We start from the raw sequence: 23,399 nt of genomic DNA, 5'->3' as shown, positions 1-23,399 counted from the left end.
ACACATTCGTATTTCTTGGCGGCGTTCAAGCTGTCTTTAATAGGAGTAATACACTCCTGGAAATGGAAATAAGAACACCGTGAATTCATTGTCCCAGGAAGGGGAAACTTTATTGACACATTCCTGGGGTCAGATACATCACATGATCACACTGACAGAACCACAGGCACATAGACAGAGCATGCACAATGTCGGCACTAGTACAGTGTATATCCACCTTTCGCAGCAATGCAGGCTGCTATTCTCCCATGGACACGATCGTAGAGATGCTGGATGTAGTCCTGTGGAACGGCTTGCCATGCCATTTCGTCCTGGCGCCTCAGTTGGACCAGCGTTCGTGCTGGACGTGCAGACCGCGTGAGACGATGCTTCATCCAGTCCCAAACATGCTCAATGGGGGACAGATCCGGAGATCTTGCTGGCCAGGGTAGTTGACTTACACCTTCTAGAGCACGTTGGGTGGCACGGGATACATGCGGACGTGCATTGTCCTGTTGGAACAGCAAGTTCCCTTGCCGGTCTAGGAATGGTAGAACGATGGGTTCGATGACGGTTTTGATGTACCGTGCACTATTCAGTGTCCCCTCGACGATCACCAGTGGTGTACGGCCAGTGTAGGAGATCGCTCCCCACACCATGATGCCGGGTGTTGGCCCTGTGTGCCTCGGTCGTATGCAGTCTTGATTGTGGCGCTCACCTGCACGGCGTCAAACACGCATACGACCATCATTGGCACCAAGGCAGAAGCGACTCTCATCGCTGAAGACGACACGTCTCCATTCGTCCCTCCATTCACGCCTGTCGCGACACCACTGGAGGCGGGCTGCACGATGTTGGGGCGTGAGCGGAAGACGGCCTAACGGTGTGCGTGACCGTAGCCCAGCTTCATGGAGACGGTTGCGAATGGTCCTCGCCGATACCCCAGGAGCAACAGTGTCCCTAATTTGCTGGGAAGTGGCGGTGCGGTCCCCTACGGCACTGCGTAGGATCCTACGGTCTTGGCGTGCATCCGTGCGTCGCTGCGGTCCGGTCCCAGGTCGACGGGCACGTGCACCTTCCGCCGACCACTGGCGACAACATCGATGTACTGTGGAGACCTCACGCCCCACGTGTTGAGCAATTCGGCGGTACGTCCACCCGGCCTCCCGCATGCCCACTATACGCCCTCGCTCAAAATCCGTCAACTGCACATACGGTTCACGTCCACGCTGTCGCGGCATGCTACCAGTGTTAAAGATTGCGATGGAGCTCCGGATGCCACGGCAAACTGGCTGACACTGACGGCGGCGGTGCACAAATGCTGCGCAGCTAGCGCCATTCACGGCCAACACCGCGGTTCCTGGTGTGTCCGCTGTGCCGTGCGTGTGATCATTGCTTGTACAGTCCTCTCGCAGTGTCCGGAGCAAGTATGGTGGGTCTGACACACCGGTGTCAATGTGTTCTTTTTTCCATTTCCAGGAGTGTAGCTCTGAGCACTATGGGACTTAACGTCTACGGTCATCAGTCCCCTAGAACTTAGAACTACTTAAACCTAACTATCCTAAGGACATCACACAACACCCAGTCATCACGAGACAGAGAAAATCCCTGATCCCGCCGGGAATCGAACCCGGGAACCCGGGCGCGGAAGCGAGAACGCTACCGCACGATCACGAGCTGCGGGCTCAAGCTGTCTTTCTTTCAACGATTGGAAAGAAAATTGCTTTGGTTACGTTATTTCTTGTCTGTGTTGTAAAATGTGAGATATTGTTGCTGTTACGCTGCCTGTCCTGTAATTAAAGTGCTTGAGTGTTGATCAACTCTACAACAAAGAATCAGCATTTGTCTATTGTGTATGTCGATGTAAACATATAGCTTTGCATTACCTGACCAGTACTGACCACTTGATCTACATTAAAAGCTTTGATACAACTAGGATTGCTCTTGCTTTGTATCACCCCGCATTATTCTTATGTCTTGCCTAATAATTTCAGCTACACTGAAAATTAGCTGATGCTATTTATTGACGCACACAGTTCCACTGCCAGCAAAGTCAATAGATCAGTCTTCTACGTAGTTTCGTTGATAATCATCAGAGTTCTAAAGTACACTTTCCTATATACTAAGCTTCAGGAATTACAGATGGCAAATGCACTGGTGTGCAAAACTTAAGCCCGAAAGTAACTTTCGCATGTCGCTGTCAAGTCACATAGCTCATTTAAATTGGGACCGTGCATAGAAAGAAACGTTACCGTATAGTGCAGAATGTGACCGGAAAAAAAATACGAAAAGAGAACAGGAATGGCACTTTTATTCAAATACATTAATTAAATCGCGATTTACGGTTGTGCCCTGGACGGTGCAAAAAAACTGGACGTGGTTGTTAATTGCGTGTGTGATCACGACTGTCAACAATGCATGCTCTACAACTTGCTCACCGAGCGAGGTGGCGCAGTGGCTAGCACACTGGACTCGCATTGGGGAGAAAGACGGTTCAAACACGAGTCCGGTCAACCTGATTTAGGTTTTCCGTGATTTCCTTAAATCGCTTCTGGCAAATTCCGGAATGGTTCCTTCGAAAGGGCACGTCGACTTCCTTCCCCATCCTTCCGTAACCTGATTGGACCGATGACCTCGCTGTTCGGTTCCCTCCCCCACAACAATTAATCAAGCAACCAACAACCTGCTCCCGTGCTGGCCACAAGGTTGATACTGAGTTCTTATGGTTGGGCTTTCCGTTACTCCATGAGCGCCGTTGATAACTGCTGGATGTCGCTTGTGCATGTGGACGTGCTTCAGTAACTCTCCCAACACATCCCACACGTGCTCGATGGGATTTAAATCGGGATAACGGGCAGGCCAGTCCATTCGTCGAATTTCGAATTGTTGCAAGAGCTTACCATCTACGCTGTTCGGTGCGGTCGTGCATTGACATCCATAAAAATGAAGTCAGAGCCGAATTCACTCCTGAAAAGTACAGTTTCACAATATCGTTGTTTGGTGAGTATACCGCGTTCAAAGATTTGGAGGGCACTAAACCCATGAAATAATTTCCCCCCCCCCCCAACCATAGCACTTGGGCCACCAAAACGATCATGTTTAACAACATCCTCGGATGTACTAGGTTTTCCCACTTCTTACCACGTGAGGACGTGAGGGTACGCCCAGAATCACTATCCAGACTAAATCTTCTTTCATTCGAGAAGAGCACGAAACCCTACTCCTCGTTGCTCTAGTACTCATGGCACCATCGAAAATGGTGCCACAGATGCTCACGTGTCAAAAGAACATAAAGTTCTTGTCGTCGGGCAAAGAGACAACCCGCAGTCGCCGTAACATTGTGAAGAGTGCGAGTGCCTGCCTTCCAGTTCTGTAAAATGTGATGATAACTGTAGCCAATTTATGACGTTGTACCCCTCTTGCCTACTACACAATGTAGCGGTCGTCTGCTGTTGCAGCTGACCATGGTCGATCACCTTTCCTTGGGGCAACAGTGGCTGTGCTTTGAAACGCTCGCCATGCAACAATGCTGGGCTATATTCGTCACATTTCGTCCTTCTTCCAATTTCGCGATCCTGCTTCTTTGTGTGAAGTCATAGAAATGCTGTCTCCGAACCGTGTTGTAATGCAGAAAATCAGCATAGTTCACCGTACTTGCTCGCTGATTGTCACATCGTGTTTCTTCCCTCCCTTCAACAGCACTGCGTTGCGAGGCCAGCCCCATTTATCGCTGTAGTCACGCTGATCTCATACCATGTGACTTCCATCCATCCGCGCACGGCTGGGAGATACCTAGCAACGCGATCCCATAGTTTCAATCATTTTCACCAACTGGTTGTCCGCCCCTGGTAGCTGAGTGGTCAACGTGACGGAATGTCATATCTAACAGCCCGTATTCGATTCCCGGCTGGGTCAGAGATTTTCTCCGCTCAGGGACTGGGTCTTGTGTTGTCCTTATCATCATCATTTCATCCCCATCTACAAGCAAGTCGCCGAATTGGCGTCAACGCGAAAGACTTGCACCAGGCGACCGGTCTACCCAACGGGAAGCCCTAGCCACCCGGAATTTCCATTTTAGCGACTGGTTGCTGTGCTATGATACTTTGCCTAGCGCGTCCCTGAAGTTTTGCAGAGCAGTGTAGATTTAGACTACAAGAGCCCTTGTCTATCAGAGGGAGTCATTACACGAACGATTCATAAGCTTTTTAGAATTTCTTGCTAGTATTAACTAACGTGTTTCCTTCAGGGACACATCGGATAAATTTACATTCCGTTTAGGAAAGTTTAAATATTGTCACTGAATATTTCTAATCACATAGCGATATCACAGACTCTCCGCTGGAAAAAAGTAAATCAGTTCAAAAGACAAGTCGTTTTCAAAATCTGAGTTAAATATTCAAGTAAAATTGAAAAACACGGTTAGGTTTCAGGTTCTCTGTTTCTTCTTTAATTGTAGAAACGCTTATGTGAACTACCTTGAATGTCTGGTGCTCTGGAAAGTATATGGTATACCCAAATTAAACGGACAAACTTCGAAAGGATGTAGAGAGTGTCTTGAGAAATAAATTGACGATAGGAATACATGTCCGGGAACGAGATGAACGACGCTACAGAGCGTTGAAGTTACGGAAGAGAACGCCTACTACTAGTCCACCCTTTTTGTAGAAAACTTGAGCTGTAACTCAGGCGGATTACAGAGTGAACTCCTCGGTAGAGGGCTGACAGTATTCAAAACGTCAGAGACCGTGTATGGCGTCCACGCATACGTCAACACTATAGGGACACTAAACGCAATGATGGCAGAGGCGTCTGCGTCATGCTCACTGACAGAATAGTGGCCAAGCGCTAAGAATTTACCCCATCACTTGAACGCACTGTAACGTCATTGGATAACCTTTCGGAGCATAGATTCCAATTCTCAACTTATTGCCCAGAACACCCTCCACAACCCCTCGAAGTCTGTCTTTCGTTACACCAGGTATGAACTGATGTTGCCCAATGATGTCTCTTTCAATGGACTGTCTTTTTCACTGACACTTATCAGCCATAACATTATGACAAATCATCTAATAGGCGATATATTTATCTTTGACACAGCTAGCAGCGGCGACGCATTGTGGCATGGAAACAATGAGTCCTTGGTAGATCGCTGAAGGGAGGTGCATCACATCTACACACACAAGTTATAACATTATTTGTTTAGGGTTCATTTAAATTTTTATATTTTTTGGATTTAAAATTTTCGCGTATTGATACTGTATTTACTGTACATGTAAAGCAAAGTGTACTATACTGGAGGTTGAAGTTCTTTAAGTTATGTATGTAAAATACTACGTAAATTGTTTATAACTTTCAATAATTTTCTGATCACCGTTTGTATTTAAAAATATTTGAGAGTATAAATTGTTCATGTTGATGTAAATTTGACAATTTAATAAATGGTCACGCTTAGGAACAATCTAAGAAATATGTGTTATATAGGTGTTATGTTAAAGCCAGTATGCTTTTATTTGAAACAGAAGTGGCTATGGGGAATGGGAAATGTGGCAAGGACGAATTGGCGCGCTACCTAGAGCAAGCGTGAGAAGAGCCACACACTCTATAGGCAGCAGTAATTGAGGCAACACCTTTGTGGAGCAGGAGAAAATTTGCCTGTAACTTTGCACAAAATCGCCTCGGATGAAGACCGCAAAAGGCTTACGGCATACCTGCGAGCTGAGTTGTTGAGCTACTGTATGTAAAACCGAACGTCGCCAAGAAGACAAATTCAGCCCATACAGCGACATACTTGCAGGCCGTACTGTGGGTGGTGTAGCCGTTACAACTGTTCGCCACACCCAAGTATACAGCCATCAGATAAGATTTATTTCTGGATTTTTACTTTTGTACAGCGTGAACCATTAATTTGAACTGTGTTTTAATAATCGTTCTTGAACTTTAAAGAAACTGACTCACCCTGTTATTTCATGCTACTCATACACCTATACAGGATTCCTTTTTGGTATTTGATTGCCGGCCGGTGTGGTCGTACGGTTCTAGGCGCTTCAGTCTGGAACCGCGTGACCGCTGCGGTCGCAGGTTCGAATCCTGCCTCGGGCTTGGATGTGTGTGATGTTCTTAGGTTAGTTAGGTTTAAGTAGTTTCTAAGTCTAGGTGACTGATGACGACAGATGTTAAGTCCCATAGTGCTCAGAGCAATTTTTTTTGGTATTTGATTAATCCCAGTATCCTACTTTACACCAATATGAAGTGCCAAGTTAATATAAAGATGCACGATTTAAATTGTTTTTATGTTTTATTAACTATTGCAAAGTGTTATACACTCCTGGAAATTGAAATAAGAACACCGTGAATTCATTGTCCCAGGAAGGGGAAACTTTATTGACACATTCCTGGGGTCAGATACATCACATGATCACACTGACAGAACCACAAGCACATAGACACAGGCAACAGAGCATGCACAATGTCGGCACTAGTACAGTGTATATCCACCTTTCGCAGCAATGCAGGCTGCTATTCTCCCATGGAGACGATCGTAGAGATGCTGGATGTAGTCCTGTGGAACGGCTTGCCATGCCATTTCCACCTGGCGCCTCAGTTGGACCAGCGTTCGTGCTGGACGTGCAGACCGCGTGAGACGACGCTTCATCCAGTCCCAAACATGCTCAATGGGGGACAGATCCGGAGATCTTGCTGGTCAGGGTAGTTGACTTACACCTTCTAGAGCACGTTGGGTGGCATGGGATACATGCGGACGTGCATTGTCCTGTTGGAACAGCAAGTTCCCTTGCCGGTCTAGGAATGGTAGAACGATGGGTTCGATGACGGTTTGGATGTACCGTGCACTATTCAGTGTCCCCTCGACGATCACCAGTGGTGTACGGCCAGTGTAGGAGATCGCTCCCCACACCATGATGCCGGGTGTTGGCCCTGTGTGCCTCGGTCGTATGCAGTCCTGATTGTGGCGCTCACCTGCAAGGCGCCAAACACGCATACGACCATCATTGGCACCAAGGCAGAAGCGACTCTCATCGCTGAAGACGACACGTCTCCATTCGTCCCTCCATTCACGCCTGTCGCGACACCACTGGAGGCGGGCTGCACGATGTTGGGGCGTGAGCGGAAGACGGCCTAACGGTGTGCGGGACCGTAGCCCAGCTTCATGGAGACGGTTGCGAAAGGTCCTCGCCGATACCCCAGGAGCAACAGTGTCCCTAATTTGCTGGGAAGTGGCGGTGCAGTCCCCTACGGCACTGCGTAGGATCCTACGGTCTTGGCGTGCATCCGTGCGTCGCTGCGGTCCGGTCCCAGGTCGACGGGCACGTGCACCTTCCACCGACCTCTGGCGACAACATCGATGTACTGTGGAGACCTCACGCCCCACGTGTTGAGCAATTCGGCGGTACGTCCACCCGGCCTCCCGCATGCCCACTATACGCCCTCGCTCAAAGTCCGTCAACTGCACATACGGTTCACGTCCACGCTGTCGCGGCATGCTACCAGTGTTAAAGACTGCGATGGAGCTCCGTATGCCACGGCAAAATGGCTGACACTGACGGCGGCGGTGCACAAATGCTGCGCAGCTAGCGCCATTCGACGGCCAACACCGCGGTTCCTGGTGTGTCCGCTGTGCCGTGCGTGTGATCATTGCTTGTACAGCCCTCTCGCAGTGTCCGGAGAAAGTATGATGGATCTGACACACCGGTGTCAATGTGTTCTTTTTTCCATTTCCAGGAGTGTAGTAAGAGTTTTCTTACGTAAAATTCAATCATAGTGCAGCCAAGTTACTAGAATCTTTTAAATGACTATATAGAGTCAGTTCAAAAGATAACATCTTCTTAAAGTATATTCCAGTAAAAAAAAGGTTTTCTTGAAGTGAAATGTTCAGTAGAAAAAGTGTGTACTTTAATATCTAAGTATTTTAGTATTTAAGTTAGTTGTTTATGGAAAGTGCTTTTCTAAAGGTCCCCAACTGGCCAAATTTTTTAGCTTCCTTGAAGTTATCTACTGGGTTTTTTCTCTTTTAAAAAAGTAATTTATAAGGGTGTAGTCCAACATTGTTTAAGTGGAGTAATATTAATTTGAAGAACCAAATTAAATAGTAGCAAGAAAGTAGGTAAAATTCATAATTCTGCCTTTCAAACACGTCACGGTTTCATTGCCTGGATAGGCTGTCGACCATTAGTACATGTTTTAGTATTTTAAATGAACTTGGAACTGAGTTGACCCAGCTTCAGTATAGTATTATTCGTACTGCGTTTCTATCTAACTGCTGGGTAAGATCTTAGGAGAAGAAGTGAATAGTCTGATTTATTTATCGATTAGACACATCACACGGTGAAATCCTGTGATAAGGGTAACTCTATTGATTTGCTTTCCCTATAACCAGGAATATCCTCCCATAGTGCACTTTATTTGAAAACTAAACTAAATTTTAGTAAGAACAACATAGAGACTGGCTTTCTGTTATTTAGGTAAAAGTATAGTAAATTACAAAAGTAATGGTAGGATTAAAAGTCCTGTAAATTCGGGGGACAGGGGGATGAGTCACACACCAATCACCAATGATACACCAATCACATCCTAGATGTGTCCGATCGGGTTGAGATCTGACGAGTTAGGAGGCCAGCGCATCAATTGGATGTTACCACTGTGTTCCTCGAACCATTCCATCACATTCCTGACCTTGTGACACTGCGCATTATCTTGATGGAAAACGCCACAGCCGTTGAGAAAAATGATCGTCATGAAGGTGTGTACGTGGTCTACAATCAGTGTACGATACCCCTTGGCCGTCATTGTGTCTTTCACGAGCTCCACTGGGCCTGTGGATGCCTGTGTGAATGTTCCAGGGAGCATAATGGAGCCGTCGGCAGCTTGTCTCCGTCCCGAAGTACATTTCTGAATGAGCTGTTCCCCTGCAGGACGACGGATTCGCGCCCTCCCGTTAACATGATGAAGAAAGTATCGGGATTCATCGGACCATAAAACGCTCTGCCACTGCACCAACGTCCACTGCCGGTTCTCCAGTGCCAATTTCAACCGTAGTTGCCGGTGTCTTGGTGTTAATATTGGCACTTGTAAGGGGCGTCGGCTGTGGAGCTCCATCATTAGGAGTCTTCGATGCACTGTGTGTTCAGACACAGTTGTAGTCTGCCCAGCAGTGAAGTCTGATGTTCGTTCCGTTATACGAGGGCAGTTCAATAAGTAATGCAACACATTTTTTTTCTGAAACAGGGGTTGTTTTATTCAGCATTGAAATACACCAGGTTATTCCCCAACCTTTTAGCTACACAACACTATTTTTCAACGTAATCTCCATTCAATGCTACGGCCTTACGCCACCTTGAAATGAGGGCCTGTGTGCCTGCACGGTACCATTCCACTGGTCGATGTCGGAGCCAACGTCGTACTGCATCAATAACTTCTTCATCATCCGCGTAGTGCCTCCCACGGATTGCGTCCTTCATTGGGCCAAACATATGGAAATCCGACGGTGCGAGATCGGGGCTGTAGGTTGCATGAGGAAGAACAGTCCACTGAAGTTTTGTGAGCTCCTCTCGGGTGCAAAGACTTGTGTGAGGTCTTGCGTTGTCATGAAGAAGGAGAAGTTCGTTCAGATTTTCGTGCCTACGAACACGCTGAAGTCATTTCTTCAATTTCTGAAGAGTAGCACAATACACATCAGAGTTGATCGTTTGACCATGGGGAAGGACATCGAACAGAATAACCCCTTCAGCGTCCCAGAAGACTGTAACCATGACTTTACCGGCTGAGGGTATGGCTTTAAACTTTTTCTTGGTAGGGGAGTGGGTGTGGCGCCACTCCATTGATTGCCGTTTTGTTTCAGGGTCGAAGTGATGAACCCATGTTTCATCGCCTGTAACAATCTTTGGCAAGAAATTGTCACCCTCAGCCACATGACGAGCAAGCAATTCCGCACAGATGGTTCTCCTTTGCTCTTTATGGTGTTCGGTTAGACAACGAGGGACCCAGCGGGAACAAACCTTTGAATATCCCAACTGGTGAACAATTGTGACAGCACTACCAACAGAGATGTCAAGTTGAGCACTGAGTTGTTTGATGGTGATCCGTCGATCATCTCGAACGAGTGTGTTCGCACGCTCCGCCGTTGCAGGAGTCACAGCTGTGCACGGCCGGCCCGCACGCGGGAGATCAGACAGTCTTGCTTGACCTTGCGGCGATGATGACACAGGCTTTGCCCAACGACTCACTGTGCTTTTGTCCACTGCCAGATCACCGTAGACATTCTGCAAGCGCCTATGAATATCTGAGATGCCCTGGTTTTCCGCCAAAAGAAACTCGATCACTGCCCGTTGTTTGCAACGCACATCCGTTACAGACGCCATTTTAACAGCTCCGTACAGCGCTGCCACCTGTCGGAAGTCAATGAAACTATACTAGACGAAGCGGGAATGTTTGAAAATATTGCACAAGAAATTTCCGGTTTTTCAACCAAAATTGGCCGAGAAAAAAAATGTGTTGCATTACTTATTGAACTGCCCTCGTAGTACGCCGCCTGTCGTATTTTACCAGTCTGGCTAGCCTACAACGTCCGAAGTCAGTAATGAGAGGTGGCCGGCCAACCCGACGACGTCTGGTCTCGCCACGTGTTGAAGACGCTCACCATGGCTCTCCTCAAACACCCAACACGCCTTGCACGTTCCGAAATGCTCGTGCCGAGCATACGGGCCATAGGTCAAACTCAGGTGCATCGCACAACTTCTCAATTCTTCACACGGACAGCACACTCACTGATAGTACATGCACGGTGCGTAAGTGTGACTAGCAGTCATCCCTCGCCAGGTGACGCTACTAACGCCTGCACGTGTACATATCTATAGTAGATCGCTGGTCATAATGCTCTGTCTGACCATTATACATTACACTGTCGCTTGTAGCTGCTGTGACTGACAACAAGAACCTTTGAAATAACAGTTATGATTTACGTTCAAATTTATACAGTTCTGTTGATAAAGGTTTCTTTGTTGTACGGCTACAGCTGTTAAATGCGGAAGAGATGATTGAAACATTTTTATGTATTTACTACGATTATTATATGCAAGAAAAAATTAGAAGTACTTAATGGGTTGACTATCTAGCTTGAGTATCTAGCTTGTCCCCACATTTTGTGGCGTAAGAAAATTTTTAATCCCTACGTTGTATGCATTGCACGCCATTTCTGGAAGTGATAGTGTATCTTAAGCTTTTCTATATTTTTGAACCAGTGTCCAGTACATTTTTGTGTTTTTCGATGACTGATTTTGTGAGTTGATTGTGTATGGAACAGTGTATATGTTCTGTGTACGTTCTGTGAACATTTCCGCTGATGCAAATTAAGTGCTATCGTGCCGTGTATACGAGGCAGTGTAGAAAACTAGATTTTATGTACAAGTGGTTAACAGTTACACAGATATCTAACTGCAGTTGCCCCAGATCTGTTGGAGCAGTTCAGATGTCATAATTACTTATAGATAATGGAAATAAAATAATAAAGTAATCTTTTGATAATAACTTTATTTTACATTTGAAAAATAGACGTATAAAAATGAATAGCCATGCTGTTTATGAAAACATGAATTGTAATTAACACCTCCACATGAGTATGTCGCCTATGAGCGAAAGCTAATGTACAAACAACACCAACATGCATGCAGTATGAGTGGATGGGGCGAGCGACTGTTGGAGTAGCTAGGGCTGGAGGCGCCGTAGAAGGCTGATAGGGAATGGTTGAGGAAACGGAGGGCGCAGACTCCAAGCGGACACGGCGATTCAGGCACCTTCTACAGTTCTTGTCACTCTGTTACATCACTGTGTACCGTTTTAAGTTATATCGGAGGTTAGATTGCGTTCGTTGCCCAGTATGAGACTATAAAGTGTTACTGTGCGCCTTACGTAATCGAGATTAAAATACAAGAGGAAATGAGATAGTCTTAAGGATTGTCGGAGTGTTAATTGATATGCAAATAGGAGAATAGACTTCACTCCAGAAATAGACATGAAAGCAATGCAGAGTGTGTCATAACCTGTTACGCTGTGGTTCAGAGTGGCATCCTATAAAAGTCTGACGCCTTGAAGAGATTTTCTCGGTGTCATCATTCTGTTGAAAACTGGATCGACAGTAAGTAGTATTGCAAGAATATTAGTGTCTGAAACGAGCCAAGGTTTAGCTATAAGGTAGTAGCGACCGTTACAATGGCTGGTCGTAATTCGTACTATCCGTTTGCCCATCAAACACTGGCTACGTTAATTTCTGCAACGAATCACCTCTTCCTCGACTTCCATCTTATTAGAGTACGCTCAGCTACAGACATCGTATGTGAATGAATAGAGACGCAAAGAGAAGAAAGAAGTAAAATTAACAGAAAGGTAAAGGCATTAAAATAAATGTATGTAGAAAATTGGTCGAACTTGCTGTATAGACTAATGAAAGTGTGAAAGCAATACCATAGTGGTATTGTATGAAAACTGTCCTCTCCATGGGTCTGCGTGAAGTTCAACTCACGTCTATGACTAGAATACACGTAGTGTAGCCGATGTGTTCCTCCAAGCGACTCATGTCTCAGTGTATCTTATAGATATCATACGAATCGGAGGACTGAACACATCTGTTCCAGGAAAATTAAGAGAACTGAAGTGTTTGAAAATTGTCATTGACGTAGTTGTTCCCTAAAGGTTGGAGAAAATGTGACAGCAGATTCTTGATTTTCACACCAGACAGTCACGACGGTTGATTTTACTTTCTGTTGTGCACTTCACATATACATGAGTTCTAACTTTTGTTCGTCCTCGGATGCAAATAGTAGGGCTTAGAATAGCTTAGGGGTGAATAGGTAGAGGTTAAATAAGGATCATCCAGCGACTGGATTACTGTCACCAAACTGCTGAAAATTTGGTTAGGGAGAGGCCGTGTGACTGCAGAGCCTGCGCACTCCGGCGTGAGGTGAGCGACTAGGCAGAGGCGGCGGCGCCTGGCGGACGTGGCTTAGTGGTAGCCAATGGGCGCGTGCGCCACGGCGACCGGCGCATGCGCAACGGCGACGGCGGGCGCCACGGCCACCGGGTGCGCGCCGGGCGTGCGGTGCACGACCGCGTTGAAGCCGTTGTGGTCGTCCGCCTGGTACTCGACCGTGCGGGTGGAGCCGTCGGGCTCGACCAGCGAGTAGCTGCCCTTCACCACGTCGCCGTCGCGCGCCTCAGACTGCTGCTTGATGTCGCCGGTGTGTGCGTCATGGACGCCGTAGTTGAACTCGTACTTCGGATACGCCTGAAAGCAGAAGAACCCAGGGATGTATTCATGTTGGAAAGATTATTCAGTAAGCTTCTGTCTAACATGAAACAAGAAATCTGAATGCCTAACAGTTCGAAGGAAAATTGAAAAAAAGAAAACCTTATTACTCTGCAAATTACGAGGGCTATTCCGAAAGTGAGGAACGATCGGTCGCGAAATTGCAACCGCTGTGAAAATACGACGTGGCAGTGTCTCTAGAATGCCAGTCATCGCATCAAGACGCTCTTTTCAGTTGTGAGCGCGCTGTCAGCGAGTAAAGGTGCCTAGAACGACAATGTCTCCCGCCAAGTAGGAGGGCCCGCTGAGAGGCATCGCCTTAATGAATGCAACCCACCTAACACAACTGCCATGCACTTCCTTCTTCGTGGCAATTCTCTGCCGCACTCTGCAGGGGCCGTGAAGACGCTCCTGCAGCCTTTTCGATGGGAAGCGTTCGATCACCCACAACACAGCCATAATTGGCTAGTCCTGAGTATCATCTCTGTTCACATGAAGCACTGGATACGAAGACAACATTTGGATGCAGGCTACGCGCTATAGACCAGCGTAGAGAATTACCAGAAAGCACAGGCAACTGCCTTCTATGACGATGGTGTTGGAAATTTGTTACAACGCTCTGGTAAATGCCTAAGTCGGAGCAGCGACTATGTAGAGAAGTACCAGGAAGGTATAGCTAAATGTGCTACGAAAACAGTTTTGATTTCCACTGTGGTTTCCATTTCGCGACCGATCGTTTCTCACTTTCCGAACAATCCTAGTACATAAATATCTATTAGGTTGGTGCCTAAGTTTATAGCGTTTTTGTTTTGCATGTTGGTATTTAAGTTCGTGTGGGTTTATTTATCGGTTGTTCAATTTCTTTTTGGTAGTTCACCGTTACTGTTTGAGTCTAATCTTGTCATTTCTAGGTAGTGAGTGGAGCTGGGCCGCTAGAAAATGGAGAGCCAAGTGAAGAAATCGTAACATTTCCGACAAATTCTTCTGTTTGAGCTCAGTGGAGGGGTGACAGCAGCCAGAAACATTTTCACCGTATCTGGGGATAATGTCGCTCGACAGGGCACGGAATGAAAGCGGCTTTCTCGTTTTAAGGAGGATCGTTTTGACATTTGCGACACTTCACGTTCACAAGGCTTTCGGGGTTTGATGTAGATCGATTAAACGCATTAACCCACAAATGATTCGCGTTAGTGTGCTCGAGCACTGGCAAATGTCATGATCATTCTACCAAGCGGCTGCTACGGTCACAGGTTCGAATCCTGCTTCGGACATGACTGTGTGTGATGTCCTTAGGTTAGTTAGGTTTAGGTAGTTCTAAGTGTACGTGACTGATGACCTCAGATGTTAAGTCCCATAGTGCCCAGAGCCTTTTGTATCAGTTTTTGATCATTCTAGCATCATGCGGCATTTGCGTGCAATGGAGAAGGTTCAAAGCTATTGCTCTAAGCCAAAATTATAAAAATCTGAGGGTGACCGTACGTGTATCTCTGCTTGACTCTTAAAGAGCTCCGAGCAGTCCTGTCCTGTATACTTACTGGTGACGCGAAATTGTGTCTTCATGCTAACGTAAAGGAAAGGAGGGAATGACTGAGCTCAAATAGAGCAAGAACTCTCCATACAAAGACCTGCGCTCATCCACAAAAGATATTGTTATGCATCTGGTGTAACAGCGACGGAGTGGTGTGCTACGAATTGCTTTCCTGGACTGTAACCATCACTGCTGACATTTCTTGTCTTGCAGACGCAACCCAAGGACAACGACCAGGAACACTGCGTGAAACGATGCTACTCCACGATTAACGCCAGCCCGCATTCTAATAGACCGACTAAAAGCACTATACAGGTGTTGGGTTTTCCGCAACCACCTTATTCGCCTGATCTTGCGCCCTCAGATTTTCACACTCTCTATGGAACAACCTTCAAGGAACTTCCTTTCCGAATGAAAATACGCTCCGAACAGAGTTCGACGAGTTCCTCGCCTGAAAATCACTTCATTTTTACAGTCACCGATTCCAAAATCCCAGCGTTGACAGACTGCTGTCGATAGTTAATGACTAAAGCCTCTGTTGTGTTTTTTAAACTCGTGGGAAAACGCTACGAACTATGCACCAACCCAATAGATTCAGGGACTTAAAAGTTCTAATCACACGGCAAATAGTAATGTTTGTTTAAGACTATGTTGTTGTTGTTGTGGTCTTCATTCGAAGCTTGGTTTGACACTACCATGCTACTCAATCAAGTGCAAGCCTCTTCATCTCCGAACAACTGCTACATCCTTCCGAATCCGCTTACTGTATTCACCTGTTGGCCTCCCTCTCTGATTTTTACACCCACTCTTGCCCCTAATACTCAGTTTGTGATTCCTTCATGTCTCAGAAAGTGTCCTATCTACCGAACCCTTCTTTTACTCGAGTTTTGCCACAAATTTCTTTCCTCCCTAATTCTGTTCTGTACCTCTTCATTAGTTACACGATCTACCCATGTAATCTTCAGCGTTCTTCTGTAGCACCACGTTTCAGAATCCTTATTCTCTTCATGCCTAAACTGTCCTTGTCCACGTTTCACTTCCATTCATAGCTACAATGAAGACAAATACCTTTAGAGAAGACTTCCTGACACTTAAATCTGTATTGGATGTTAACAAATTTCTTCAGAAACGCTTTTCTTGCCATTACCAGTCTACATTTTATGTCCTCTCCATCATCATTTATTTTGCTAAGCAAAAGTCTACTACTTTTAGCTTCTCCTTCCTAATTTAATTCCATGAGCATCATCTGGTTTAATTCGACTACATTCCATTATCCCTGTTTTGCTTTTGTTGATGTTCATCTTATATCCTCCTTTCAAGATGCTGTCCGTTCGATTCTATTGCTCTTCCAAGTCCTTTGCTATTTCTGACAGAATTGCAATGTCATCTGTAAACCTCAATATTTTGTATTTCTTCTCACTGAACTTTAACTCCAACTCTAAATTTCCCCTTGGTATCCTTTACTGCTTGCTTAATGTACAAAATGAATAACATGATAGACCCTGTCTCACTCTCTTCTCAAGTGTATGAGGTGTACTAATGTATTATAAGTGAGACTAAGTATGTACAAATATCAGACATAAGTTCTTTGAAAAATATGTTTGTAATCGAGTAAATATTAAGCAATTATTAATTGAAACGCAGCAGGGAGAACTGAGGAGGCAGCAGCTTTCTTTTTTTTAAGTGTGGCTTACTTATTAATTTACTTGATTAGCATTACATGGCATAAATGTGAGTAGCACCAAGCAATATTGCTGAAGATATCAACACACAATCCGTTGTTTGCGATTGTCGTGTAGAAGAATTTATAAACACATGAATTCTATTTTAAACAGCATATACACTCCTGGAAATGGAAAAAAGAACACATTGACACCGGTGTGTCAGACCCACCATACTTGCTCCGGACACTGCGAGAGGGCTGTACAAGCAATGATCACACGCACGGCACAGCGGACATACCAGGAACCGCGGTGTTGGCCGTCGAATGGCGCTAGCTGCGCAGCATTTGTGCACCGCCGCCGTCAGTGTCAGCCAGTTTGCCGTGGCATACGGAGCTCCATCGCAGTCTTTAACACTGGTAGCATGCCGCGACAGCGTGGACGTGAACCGTATGTGCAGTTGACGGACTTTGAGCGAGGGCGTATAGTGGGCATGCGGGAGGCCGGGTGGACGTACCGCCGAATTGCTCAACACGTGGGGCGTGAGGTCTCCACAGTACATCGATGTTGTCGCCAGTGGTCGGTGGAAGGTGCACGTACCCGTCGACCTGGGACCGGACCGCAGCGACGCACGGATGCACGCCAAGACCGTAGGATCCTACGCAGTGCCGTAGGGGACCGCACCGCCACTTCCCAGCAAATTAGGGACACTGTTGCTCCTGGGGTATCGGAGAGGACCATTCGCAACCGTCTCCATGAAGCTGGACTACGGTCCCGCACACCGTTAGGCCGTCTTCCGCTCACGCCCCAACATCGTGCAGCCCGCCTCCAGTGGTGTCGCGACAGGCGTGAATGGAGGGACGAATGGAGACGTGTCGTCTTCAGTGATGAGAGTCGCTTCTGCCTTGGTGCCAATGATGGTCGTATGCGTGTTTGGTGCCGTGCAGGTGAGCGCCACAATCAGGACTGCATACGACCGAGGCACACAGGGCCAACACCCGGCATCATGGTGTGGGGAGCGATCTCCTACACTGGCCGTACACCACTGGTGATCGTCGAGGGGACACTGAATAGTGCACGGTACATCCAAACCGTCATCGAACCCATCGTTCTACCATTCCTAGACCGGCAAGGGAACTTGCTGTTCCAACAGGACAATGCACGTCCACATGTATCCCGTGCCACCTAACGTGCTCTAGAAGGTGTAAGTCAACTACCCTGGCCAGCAAGATCTCCGGATCTGTCCCCCATTGAGCATGTTTGGGACTGGATGAAGCGTCGTCTCACGCGGTCTGCACGTCCAGCACGAACGCTGGTCCAACTGAGGCGCCAGGTGGAAATGGCATGGCAAGCCGTTCCACAGGACTACATCCAGCATCTCTACGATCGTCTCCATGGGAGAATAGCAGCCTGCATTGCTGCGAAAGGTGGATATACACTGTACTAGTGCCGACATTGTGCATGCTCTGTTGCCTGTGTCTATGTGCCTGTGGTTCTGTCAGTGTGATCATGTGATGTATCTGACCCCAGGAATGTGTCAATAAAGTTTCCCCTTCCTGGGCCAATGAATTCACGGTGTTCTTATTTCAATTTCCAGGAGTGTACTTCTGTGGAGATGAATCAAAATATTTGTGTCTCTGAAAACTGAGAGAGTTACAAGTTTATAGTTGAAAACGCCCTTTGAGTTAAATGCAAGGAACAGCTGGAAGAATTACTAAAGCTGTCTAGCATGGAATCCATCTAAAATATAAAAAAAATTATTATTTCAAAACAGCGAAGACCTGTTGATAAAAGAATTCTCTATTTGTTATAGTTCTGACCACGTCCACACATAAAGATAGAAACTAATTGACATTATACGAACATTATTTATTTATGTGAGCAGATTTTACTGTTGACTGTCAATGAATTTTCCTGCTGGTGACAGTAGCGCAGGATGGCTTGTATTTTATCTGACATGACAGTAAGAAAGTTGGGCTGTTGGCTGTTGTAAATAATTGTATAACACCTGAAGATAGGAACTTAGGAACTGTTAGTACGTGGATAATTATTATATCAGCAGGTCTTGGTCTTTTCGAAGTACCACTTTTTCGAATACTTGCTGGTTATGGGGTACCACTTGCATCAAAACTAGGAGCGTCTCATCACAGGCTTGCCATTAGCATAAGCAACTTGTTTGCAGTAGGTTACGGTGATTACCAGTGCAACCTTGTGGGACCTTGCGCTCAGTTCGGCTGAAACGTCATTGGTAGAATTTAATCCCCTGTCGACATTAAGGTCATCAGAGAGTATATAGTCCAAATGATTTAAGGTAACAAATACATCCTAAATCTGGATCTTTGGACTTGTTTACTCAGGGTACCCCTCGTAGCTACGACGGCATTCGCTTAAATAAAAACTTTATAACTTCGTTCGATAACATAATTAGGTTCACTTTAATTCCCTAATAGTGTTTACGCAACAACTGAACAAACTATGGACATAAAATTTGCGGAATAAGGGCAGAAACATCAGAGTTGAAGAAGAAAACAAGATATTCGACAAAACACTAAAGTCGCGGATTAATATGCCAGGAGAAGCTAAAATTAATTTGTCACATGGAAGGAAGTATCACCTTCGCCATTCTTTGTCCTCCAACGAGAGGTTAACACTTGCAGTACTTCAAACATTCTTCCAGTCGTAAATTGGGACAAACGTAAAATTCACTTGCTCTCTCTCTCTCTCTCTCTCTCTCTCTCTCTCTCTCTCTCTCTCTCTCTCTCTCTTTGTGTTTTACACTCCAGCAGTCGGCATCATTGTTAATGTAGAACTGGCTATTTATAACTTACGTTATTGTTACTGTGTAACTTTAAATAGAGTCAAAATTCTCTAATAATCCTGGCGAGGAGAGTGACACTGTCCGTGGGATGGCGACATCAAGCAGAGTTGCCCCTTCATGCTATGCGGAGAGAGTAAGCTATATGCAGAAACCATGCTTCGCTCTCACCCTTTCATTTCCATGTCTGACGTTAATACAGCACAGACACTATCCTGCATAAGATACCACTTTTATAGAGACTACTTGCACGGAGGGAAGAAAAAGTACCTCAGTCTCATTCAAATTAAACTACATGATACCAGAGACCTTTTTAAATCTCAAACATGAGGTCGGAGAGGTAGGTCAGACGTCGAATGACATCAGCCGATGCAACTTAACCACCTCCCACTGTTCCATACTTACCTATCAAACATGTTTTCAATCTGCTGCAGCACGGAAACGGTACGTTTCTGGACATGGCTTCCAATTCAAAATATTGTCTACTCACTCCTATCTACAAATCCTAGAAGTTTGTAACGGGAACATCCTGATTATGCAAACTGAAGCGATGAATGAAAAATTGTACCAAGGCTAGGATTCGAATATGTGTCTCCTGCTCATTAGGCAGATGCGCTTCAAGTTTAGGGGGAATACGAAGTGGGCTGATACGTGAATTGGAATTTGGATTAGACAGAGAGTCGTGCTAGGGTAGTCCGTGTATATGTGCAAAGCCGCCGTGGCTAAGTGGTTAGCGCATGTACCTCGTGAACAGGAGACCGAGGTTCGAATCCCGGCCGTGGTACAAATTTCCATTCGTCGCTTCATTCTGCGTACATACGCCCAGTCTCATTATTTCACTGTGTCCACTGGAGAGGATTCTGAGTGAGTGGTCAGTCGTAACAGTAGCCCTGCGTTGTGTAATACTCTTCCTAGTTCTAGCAACCGGTTGTAAGCGTAAAGTGCCAGGTGTTCAGCTCGAGCTGTTCAGAGAAGCGAATAGTGTGACACGTTATGCGGCTCTTAGCGGCTGCGAAGACTGTGTCGTAGCACAGATGTCTCGGGAAGGAGCGGCGGCGCGGCATGCAGCAGACGCTCGCTGCGTGCCTGAGCCCGCGGCGACTGCTCGGTCGCAGAGTACTTTCACAGCCGCGGATGGCTGGACGTGTCGGCAAATATGGAGGAGGACGGGACGCACGGCAGGCAACCTGCTGCTACACGTCGGCTCGGGAGGCGCTCCTGTTGCAGCCAGCACACTTCGAAGGAGCCGGCCGAAATGGGAAGGGGGCCATTTTCTCTCCCTCTCTCTCTCTCTCTCTCCCTTTCTTCATTTTGTTCCTCCTGCCGCGAGATAGCATCTTCATTTGCCTGAATTTCCGCGTCACCACAATTCTAACGGCTAGTTTACACGACGACTTTAAGTTGCGAAACTCATTTCGTGAAACCAGTTTAACGAAACTGATTTCGTGTACAACAGTAGACACTGCGACACCAGCGTTTCGTCGTCTTTTGAACGCCAAAGTTGTCTTTCGAATAAAGTTTTGCCAGTTGCACAAGGAGCGGTGGAGTTTTAATGCTTGTCTGCATGAAATGTGTACTAAGAAAAGAATAAGATACGTGAGAAAACTCTATCGGGTTTCCAGCCACATCAATATGAGTGTGAAATGTTATGGGACTTAACTGCTAAGGTCATCAGTCCTTAAGCTTACACACTACTTAACCTAAATTATCCTAAGGACAAACACACACACACATCCATGCCCAGGGAGGACTGGAACCGGGACCAGCCGCACAGTCTATGACTGCAGCGCCCCGGACCGCTCGGCTAATCCCGCGAGGCGTTTTGTGTTGTAAACAACTTGACACGGCTCGAAGCCCGAAAGAATTTTATCAGTAAATACCGTGCTTTCGGATAAGTTATGTGTTTGGATTCCCGACAGGATCAAAAAGATGTCACCTCGGTTGTCCAGAGACATTACTGCAAGAAATTATTTTAAATGATCACACAAATTATTTCAGCCATCTGAAAATGACACCACAACAGTTCGCGTGCCTTCTTTATTGATGTGACAAGGAAGAAAGGTACTATAATGTGAAAGCATTGTTGGCGTAATTAAAACTACACATTACGTCGTTCTTTTTTTTTTGTTTTTTTTGTTGTTTTTTTTTTTCAAGTGGGGAGATATCCATCTCTGCAATAGATCTGCTTCTAAGGGAATGAATCATTAAGTTACTTATCGTCAGATCGTCCATGTTCAAGTTGCGTAGGGCGGCCTCAAGTGCAGCTATATGTCGTTGATTGTTTCTGTAGCCAACACCGTTGGAATCCAACAAACACCTATGTACAGAATAGATACCCATGAAACGAAGTACTGCATTCCTCTCTTCATAGTTGCTCGTAACTTTGGTACGTGTTACAGACGCAACACCTAACCTCAAACCACGGGCAACTACTAGTTTCATGTCGCCAAAGCTAGAACAACTCGAAACTGTGTAGTTTCGTCAGCGATTTAGGCAGCCTCGTAATGGCCAGTAGTGCAGTTTCGATACTTGGTTTCGCAACCTTTAAATCATTGAACGCAGTCCCTATCGGTCCACTCTTACAAATTCTAATCCTTTATTATTAATCGCTACTGATTTCTTCTCCCTCCTCCGTTACTCTGAACACCCACATAATTCGAACGTGTATTAGATAATTGTTCCTGCAACTGACAGTATACGTAATATCTCTGAACATATAGAGATAGAGTGATTTTTTTCAGATGACACGTCCTAACTTCATAAAAGATGGAAAAATAAAAATACTGTGAATTTCAGAATTTACTTCAGGTTGAATCGTGATAGGTGAACGAAACAGCCAGGAAGATGTGAGATTTCAAATAAACATTCTTTCGTCTTTATTTGAAAACGTGAGCATAATTCACATTTCACCCAACTTAATAAGCCCTCATAGCCCAACATTCGTTTTCAGTTAGGTTGCTTCTTACCGCTTTTTTGAGAAGCGGTATTAGTGCATTTCAGTGCGTCAGGATATAGAAGATACAGTGAATCACTTAACGCTCATATACATACAATTAAGTTGAAAATAACCATTTGAGGATAACTGTGTTGGTGTCATCGAAAGTCAAGTTTAAATCACGAGGGACTATCTCGTCTCCAACAGTACTCCACCAGCGACCTGACGGTATACTTGTGGTACCAAATGTTTTACCCCCTTTCCTATTCCAGTCACGAATGGCTCGCAGAAGAATGATTGTCAACAAAACTTCGTATCGGCTCTAAGTCGTCCGATTTTCTCGTTGTCATCTTTTCGCGATAAGTATGTAGGAGGCAATTATATGTTGCCACACTCTTTTTGAAAAGTATTCTCTCGGAACTTGAATAGAAAACATCGTCGTGGTGCACAACGCCTCTCTTGTGGCATCTGACGCTGGAGATTGTTGAGCATTCCGTAACGCTCCAGCGTCGAGAAAACGATTTCGTGACGAAACGTGCAGCTTTTCGTTGGATCTTTCCTATCTCCGATATAAGTCCTACCTGGTAAAGATCTCAGAATGATGAACAACACTTGCTAATCGTTCAAATGGTTTTTTGTAAGCCACGTATTTAGCAGGTGAATGATATTTCCTTAAGTTCTTCTCAGTAAGAGATTATTTGTTTTATGTAGTCATTCCACCTTAGCCCGCTCCAAGTGGTTACTCTATGGAGGCCAACATTTGATCATGGTTTTAAGGGAGATTACCACGACCTGACCACGATTTACGGGAGGTTCCAGAGAGATCTGGTCGCAATAAATTTCAACTGCACAACTACGTCGTATTATCTTAGACAGGTTGACAACAGAGATGTAAATATAAACATCTGGCATATACTGCTTAGTTTTGCTCTATTACGTCATACGGTATCATATTTTGGGGCAACAGCACAAACAGAGAAAGTTTTCAGAGTGCAAAAGCATGTAATATGACATTTGTGGTGTAAATCCAAAAATGAATATTACACTCAAGCATTCTAAATGTGTTTGTTGTATTAAGTTTTTTGCCATTTTCCACACGTAGAAGAATCCTCTCACTTTTGGGTCTATGGAATGAAAAGTAAGTATAATGTAATTTAAGCAAAAGTGAT

At 45.6% G+C, this 23,399-nt stretch overlaps 1 protein-coding gene across 1 annotated transcript in view; it reads right to left on the bottom strand.

The window, feature by feature from the left end:
- Positions 1 to 11,500: 11,500 nt before the first annotated feature.
- LOC126418671 (cuticle protein 8) overlaps positions 11,501 to 23,399 on the bottom strand; it is a 36,513-nt gene continuing 24,614 nt past the window's right edge. The window contains exon 3 of the mRNA XM_050085556.1: positions 11,501 to 13,270. Within this exon, the coding sequence (XP_049941513.1) occupies positions 12,989 to 13,270 (282 nt within the window). The 3' untranslated portion in view covers positions 11,501 to 12,988. The remainder of the gene's footprint in view (positions 13,271 to 23,399) is intronic.

Source organism: Schistocerca serialis, chromosome 9, assembly GCF_023864345.2.
Source record: "Schistocerca serialis cubense isolate TAMUIC-IGC-003099 chromosome 9, iqSchSeri2.2, whole genome shotgun sequence".
Classification (NCBI taxonomy): domain Eukaryota; kingdom Metazoa; phylum Arthropoda; class Insecta; order Orthoptera; family Acrididae; genus Schistocerca; species Schistocerca serialis.
This window is presented reverse-complemented; position numbering and strand designations above follow the sequence as displayed.